This window comes from Cheilinus undulatus, linkage group 5, assembly GCF_018320785.1.
Source record: "Cheilinus undulatus linkage group 5, ASM1832078v1, whole genome shotgun sequence".
NCBI lineage: Eukaryota > Metazoa > Chordata > Actinopteri > Labriformes > Labridae > Cheilinus > Cheilinus undulatus.
The window spans coordinates 9,111,367-9,119,452 of NC_054869.1; the positions used below are offsets into that span (position 1 = coordinate 9,111,367).

General features: G+C 37.8%; 1 protein-coding gene across 1 annotated transcript in view; it reads right to left on the reverse strand.

Annotated features, from left to right (window-relative positions):
* Nucleotides 1-3,628, reverse strand: part of si:dkey-112e17.1 — a 53,802-nt gene extending 50,174 nt beyond the window's left edge. Inside the window, exon 1 of the mRNA XM_041788259.1 lies at nt 3,490-3,628. Coding sequence (XP_041644193.1) covers nt 3,490-3,570 — 81 coding nt within the window. The 5' untranslated portion in view covers nt 3,571-3,628. The remainder of the gene's footprint in view (nt 1-3,489) is intronic.
* Nucleotides 3,629-8,086: the final 4,458 nt, after the last annotated feature.

Sequence of the window (8,086 nt, forward strand, 5' to 3'; positions counted from 1 at the left end):
TTTGCAGCAGAGATTACTCTATTCATCATGCAAATATAGAAGTGTCTTTTTTCAAACAGTCTACAACAGAAAAATATATTTCTTGCTTTTTTAGATATCTTCCTTCATCAAAATGATATAACATAAAAAACTATCACTACGATTTTTAAAAAATCGTTCAGCCCTAGTTGTGTCTAATTTATATTATGCTGGTTAAAGTATAGAATGATTTATCGCTTGGGTTTGTTGAAAATGCCCAACAGGAGAAACTAAAATACAAATTGCATATCAAATTGCAATCGCAACTTTGAAAAAATAATCGCAATTAGATTATTTTCTCAAATCGTACAGCCCCTAGATTGTACCTTTTACTACATCTCTAGTATAGCTATCTATCTATGGATGTATATTGTAATTGCATGTGTTATGAAGACAATTTGACAAGGTGAAGCCTTAATCCTTTTCATTTTGGAGATGAATAAATGTAGATCAACTGAGCTTAAGAGGCATTCACCTATAAGGATGTATTCCAGATCAATAGAAAAAAAATAATGATGACAAAACTAGGGATGCATGTTATTATCAACACGATATCAGTATCTGCTGATAATACCATAAAAGTAAAATACTGTTATCTGCAGACACATTTCTGCCGATATTCACAACCAATATTTTGGAAATAAAAATCTGGCATTAAACTGTAGATATTAGTCGAACAAATAGGTAAGAGGAGTTTTAGGATGACCTAGTCTTTTTCTTTCATCATCATCAGTCCTTACACTTTAAAGTGTGTTTCAAGTAGGGCTGGGCAATTAATCGCAAATTAGATTAAATTGGAATATGGCCTGCTGCAATTTACAAGTCACAGAAGTCGCAATATTTCTTTAACTTGAACTGTGTCAAAATACTAGTTTAACAAATCCGTTTTTTTTGCAGCAGCAGAGATTTTATGCGCTATGCAAACATGCAGGTGTCATTTTTTTTAATGTTTACAAAAATCCTCCTTTTCGTGTTTCATGTGTTTTTCTTCATCAAAATGAGTGACATGAAAATGCTAATGTCCTTAAACAAAGGGAACGACATCACACTTGCAATATGAGCAAAAACAGTTGGCTCATTCTATCTAAAACTGATGAAGCCTAGCGTTACTTCACAAAGTCATACCCCAGCTGCTGGCAGGCAGCTTCACCTCCTCCTCCACCCCAGCTGCCTCCTTTATAGTTTAAAGTTTATCGCACCTTCATATTCAGATACATGCTCCCACGTGTTAATTGCTTGTGAGATAATTTCATTGTTTTCAATGCAAATGGTCTTATTTATGGAATTATTTACTGCTTGAATTTGTTGAAAAACACTTAAGATTGACCTAAGAATAATCGCATATCAAATCACAATATTGGGGGAAAAAAAATTGAAATTAGACTATTTTTGCAAATCGTTCAGCCCAAGTTTAAAGGACTGAAATTTGTTAATTTGGTCATCCTCATACTTTAAGTTGTGTGTTTTAAGGACTGAAGTTTTATGTCTAAACTACATTTAAACATTGGTATTGATATCATAAGCTAATGTTGATTTGCAAATACGGACATATCAACTATCGGCAAAAATCCAGTATTGTGCATCCCTAGACATATCACATAGTACAACACATTGTTTCAGTATATTATAAATAATCATGATATTTATCATTTTTGATATGGAAAACACATCTACCAGGCTTCTGTAAGGAAAGAACACTGATTAACTTTGATAAAGATTAGTTTGTCATTCATGAACTTCATACATATTAAATAAGATTTATGTATGACAACTAATTGTTAATAAACCTTTGTTTTAGTAACTCATTTTGTAGTATGACAAGGATTATTGGTATTTTTTGTAATGTATTAGAATAGGTTTTGGAAAATTAATTACTGCATAGCTTCATGAGGAAGCTAAACAATGAACTAACAGTGACTGGGATGATCAAATCAGGATAATCTGTCTTCAAGAGATGGTGCTGAGGTCCCATCCCAGCTCTTTCACTCTGAAAATGACATTTCAAGACAGCTGTCAATATATTTTAAGAAGCCCTGTCATCTTTATAGACCAGAACATTATTTTATGGTATCAAAACAACTTTTAAACCTCCACAAATCCACTCTAGAGGCAGCAATAAACAGATGAGCATGCCTAACCAGACAGGAGCATTAACTCCACCACAGGAGAAGCTAAAACATGTCCAACATGAATAACAGCCTGATTAAATGAAAAACATGCCCCAGAAGCAACCCCTGACTGTGTGCGTTCCCATTTTTATCAGACACAACCCTTTTTGATCATGTAGTCTTCACATGTCAGAGGCAAAGCTTGGGGAATTCTGCCTCAGAGAGACTGAAAGGTACAACATAAGGTTTGCATGCTCTCAATGTGTTTCCCATTTCAGCAGTTTGGACTCTGCATGCCATTCCCTAACTCTGTGAAGTGCAGAAACATCAAAACATGCCTGTGCCATCAAAACATCCCCTTTGAAATCCCCAAAGGATATAATGTCTCACGAAGTACGCCAAAAACTTTCATAACTTTGGTGTGAATGGCAAAGGTGGACTGGAGTAAGTCAGCATGATGTAAGGTGATTAGAGGGGTCTGGCTATGGCTAACGCTGCAGGGTCTTTTTTCTGGATAGCATTGTCAAATAACTATTAATTTTATACAGGCCTGATCAATTACGATATTAAGCTTTCCTCTGGAAAATGCAAACCTCACTTCAGAACAGGCTCCTTGCAGTTCATTTACAGTTGCCTTGGAACATGAGGCGGATGTGTTGTTGGCTAAATGTACACTGTAGGCAGTTTTATATCTAAAGAAGGGTACAAAACCATCCTGATAACATCTGATGTAGGCAGTACACTCTGTTTTTCACACGACTTTCACTATTTCACATGCAGCAGATGAAAAGGTGGTGTTCCGTGCTGTTTTGCTCTCCAACAGGACGTGCGCAAAACTTAAAAGCTAAAGTTGTGAATTCTTGAGTCGGTCCTTAAAAGTCTAACTTTCCTATAATTTGATAAATTCATTTGGGCATTTATCGAATCAAAAATGTGACTTGGTTACTTCGGCAGGAGTGTTATCTAACAAAACCGTTTAGAGAACTTAAATGCCAACTTTAAAGAGTGGTTGTTGCATATCGCTTCTTGCTAGCGCCTACAACGAGGTTCTATATTTCAGTAGTAAAATGCTGTTGACAGGACAGACAACAGAGGCTCCAATGTGAATTTTACTACACACAATGTTTCTTTGTTAAAAAGATACAAGCCGAACTTTGTGTCGACACCTATGTTTTCTTAAAATCACTCAATTGAAGTCCATTGAAAGCACAGCTCTTGCCAAGAAGCAAACAATCATCGAATATGTCGATTTACAGACGGAGTTCGTTGCATGAGTCTCATCACTGAAGAGAGCACAGCACTCAACAGGGCAGGAGGTAAACTTGTAATATTGTCAGCTTATTGTCAGCAAATGTCAACTTACTTTCTGTGCAACGCATCCCATTACGAAGAGTAGATATGTTGTCATAAAAACATGCGCCCCAAGCGATGTAACAGCACTCATTTTCCTCTGAATGTTCCTTTTTAATGCAACGCACAGTGAACCGTGTCCCGCTCCTCTGCTTCCCTCTCATTCACCTGAAGTGTCGGGAGCGCGCTTCCATCGTTCATGGGTGAACTGGAGCACAGGACCAGGCCCCGTCCACAAAACCATCAAGTCATGACTTTTATTAACTCTATTATAAGAAGGGTTTCCATTTAATACATTTTTAAATGTTTTGTTTATAGATTGCACTGTAGAGGCTTTTTCCAGTCTAATGGTTGTTCTTCAGCATGATGTCCTATAAAATGATTCCTATTTCACTAATGTGTCTCTCATATTTCTCATTTCAAGCATGCATTTAGGTTTAAAATTTCTGAAGGCAGACACTTAAGAGAGAGATCCACATTGAAGAACTGCTAGGCTTTATCAATTCTTGCAACAGGATAGGCATTATACGAGTGCGTAAAAGAACCCATTGAAACAATCAATTTCCTAATTTTTAGCACCTTGCCAGGAAAAGAGTTAATGCTGGTTAAAACACAGCATTGAGTGATTTTTTTTATCCTTAAAACACGACATTTTTTTAGCATGTACAAGATCAGCAAATAGGTAAAAGTTAAAACCTTTTTTTGTCCACAGGGGGCAGCAATTCATCCATAACCTGGTGCTCACAGGAGCTTTGAATACAAAAAAAGCAAACAACTTTACCAACATTTCTTCAAGACGTCTTTTTCAATTTTATTTATTTATTTATTTATTTATTTATTTTTGTTTATGTTTCCGCCCTGACACTTGTTTAAAATGATTAGGACCAATGATTTTTAAATCACTTTTTTGTTTGTGTTCAAATAAAAAATAAAATGTACTTTATTCACCCCAAAAGTGTCAATTTTTTTAAAATCTAGGGCTATATACAGAACTCTATCAAGCTGCTTGGGCCACTTTACCTCCACAGATTTGTTGTGATCTCTGTTTTCACCCTTGTGCTTGTTTTATTGGCTATTTTAATAACTTTTTTAAAAGTTTCTGTTGTGTTTCTTTTTCCCTTTGTGGCTGTGTCTTGATGTCTTGTGTGAAGCACTTTGGAATGCTCATCACGACAAAGTGAAAATAGAATTTTAGATTTTTTTTTGCGTATTTAAAATTTAACTGTATTCAGACCTTATGCAACAGCACTTGAAATTTAGCTCAGTTTCCTCTCATTTCTCCTGATCTTTGCTGGGATGTTTCTACACCTTGTTTGGGGTCAACCTGTGGTAAATTGAATTCATTGTACATGATTGCGAAAGGCACACTTCTCTCTATAGAAGGCCTCACAGCTGACAGTGCATATCAGAGCTAGAACTAAGCCATGAGGTCAAAGGAACTGCCTGCAGAGCTCAGAGACAGGATTGTTGCAAGGCTCAGATCTCAGGAAGGCCTAAAGCATCTGCTGCACTGAAGGTTCCTAAGAGCACAGTGGCCTCCATAATTCTCAAATGGAGGAAGTTTGGCACAGGACTCCTCCAAGAAATGGTCATCTCGCCAAACTGAGGGATCAGGGGAGAAGGGCCTTAGTAAGAAAGGTGACCATGACCCCGATGGTCACGCTGAGGTCTTGTCCACATAGAAACCAAAACAGTTTCTTTTTCATTCTTAGTTGTTTTCCATAAATATGGCATCATCTCAAGATATGTCTGCATAAGCACAAAACCACAGAAAACAACTGAAAATGCAGTATATTTGCCAGGCATGTAAGTGCTGCTGTAATGCTACCATAGAGAAACAACAACACAAGAGGAGATTATTTTGGAGCAAGCAAATCAAAACTTTTCTCTTACACAAAACTTTCTCCTTGCTGTTCTTCTGGTTGTTCTCCACAGTGGATCTAAGAACATGTACATGTACGAACAAGAACGCTATTCTCTATGACCTTTTGATGCTCACGGTGGTAGTAGAAGAGCAGAGGATTTTGCTGCAGGTGCAGGTTCAGAAAAGATGTGCTTGGTTACATACACGGAGATGCAAGGGGTGGCATATACATATTTGTTGACTCTGGGATCTGCTTTCACAAAGTCAGTATTCAAGCTACCAAAATGCCTGTTCCGCATAGATGAAACACCAATACAATTTTTTTTAAACTCCTAAACTCCTAAACTCATCTCCTTGTGGAGGGCCCCTGTCTGAGCTCCAGAGATCCTGTGTGGAGATGGGACAAAGTTTCACAAGGACAACCATCACTGCAGCCCTCCACCGATCTGAACTCGTGGCAGAGTGGCTAGAGGGAAACTTCTTCTCAGTGCAAAACACCTGAAAACCCATTTGGCTTTTTATGTGGAGGGTTTTTTTTTTTTTTGCAAACCCCAATCGGGCTTTTGTGTGTTACGCACTGAGGAGAGGCTTCTGTGTAGCTACTCTGCCATCAGCTCAGATTGGTGAAGGGCTAAATTCCTGTAAGACACCTCTGGCTCTGTCTATGGTAGTGGGTCTTTTTGAAAGACTTGGTGTTGTTTTTTTTGTTTGTTTGTTTGTTTGTTTGTTTTTTAAGGAACTTGAAACTCAGTAGGAGGGGTCGGGGGTCTTGAGAATTTCTTTGGACAATCAAACTTTGTTTCAATGCTTTTATTTGTTTGTTTTTCTGTCTTAATGAGCAAGTCCAAGACAAATTTCACTCTAGGAACAATAACGCTTATGTTACGTTATGTAGTGTTATCTTATCTTATCTTATCTTATGAACTCAGGGCATCTTGCTGACCTCCTTAAAAAACATCCTTATTATTGAAATAGTTTTATAGTATATGTCACATTTGATGTACACCTTTGCCCATGCCATGAGAACCCTTGGAGCATGAGAGTTAAGGCAATTACCCCTCTTTGCCCAATGGTAAACCCACAATGCTCTCACCACAACTGTTCTGCCTAGTTCTGATAGTAGAAGCTGACTGTGAACATGGTTGAATTTGGGATCTGGGATCTTTGAAATAAGGCTCAGTGTGAAAGTGTAAAAAGCTGGTTGTATTAAGTCTCCTCTGATGATGGTGATGACCAAATAAAAGGTTTTCACAGAGGTGAACCTCTACAATGATAACTCTGTCCCTGATATTTAAATGCTTCAATATTTAGACAATATTTTTGAGAAGAGTGGCATCTTGTGGACACCAAATGCAACTACAATCATGATCAAAAACAAAATTTAATGTGGTATAAAATATTCAATGCCTGTTATTAAGTCATCTCTGTAATTGACTTGGGTAGGAGTCTTCTCAGGTTTCAAAAAAGCAGACAATCAGAAAAATGTCCTGTAATGACTCATAGGATTCCAGCCTGATCCTCTCTAGGGCTGGGTATTTCCCACAACCTCATGATACATATCGACACAGACCACAATATGATACGATGTGTATTGTGACATGTTGGTTTTAGATATGAACCATGTCTTACATGGAATACACTACAGCAGCTGTTCTAATTGAGAGGCTGATGGCCCAGCCATAGCTTGAGGGGTCCTACAACTTAGAACGCTTAATTTCAGATCTGTAGAGATCCAAGCAAAACATTAAAATATTCATTTAAAATCACTGACATAATAATGAATGCAAATACGATCATATTTAATCTTTTCAAGTTGAAATGACACTCTAGGATGTCTTTCTTGCTGCTGTTTTTCATACAACAATGCTATTTTGGTTTCACTTTACCATTAGTCAATTTTGAATTTGCAATACTGACTTTTTGATTTGCATCTGCATATAAAGTGGCTGCACCACAGTTTCTGTAATTAACAAGTTAGTAGGTATTACACTCAGAATGCAACTGCCTCATGCCTTTGTTATCAGCTGTGCTGTACACCTCAAGTATTAATAAATAAAGTTTAGGAGCTGAGGGAAACCTTGACTTTACAGTGTCATTTAGTGCTAGTTATGACAGTACAAACCAGCCCTGTATAGTAAGGCCAGCTGTTGTTGCAAATTGCTAATTAGCCTGGTATCTTGTCATGTGTAGAAGAAGACTGGTGTTACTGCAGTATCTTACCTTATTTTTGCACAGCTTGCATATCTCATGACTCATGTCTAACTCCCAACTTTCTGGTGTTGGGAGAAACCTCAAATAACCCAGTTTCTTTGCCTTTAGTCTGGACTGCAGGCAGGCTAGTCCTACACCTGGACCCTTCTACTGTGAAGCCATGCTGTTGTGATGGGTGTAGTATGTGGTTTAGCATTGTCTTGCTGAACTATGCAAGGCCTTCCCTGAAACAGACATTGTCTGGATGGGAGCACATACTGCTCTAAAACATCTACTTTTCAGCATTGATGAGCCTTTCCAGATGTGTATCCTGCCCACACCTTAGGCACTAATGTAACCCCATACCATCTGAGCTGCATGCTGTTGACCTGTGCACTGAAATCAATCTGGATGATCCCTCTCCTCTTTAGTCTGCGGAACATAGTGTCCATAGTTTCCCCCCCAAAAAATCCAATTATTCCCCAATTTTTGGACAGTTTTTGATAGATTGATGAACCTCTTTACTTCTTCTGCCTCTCAAAAGTGCTCCATATAC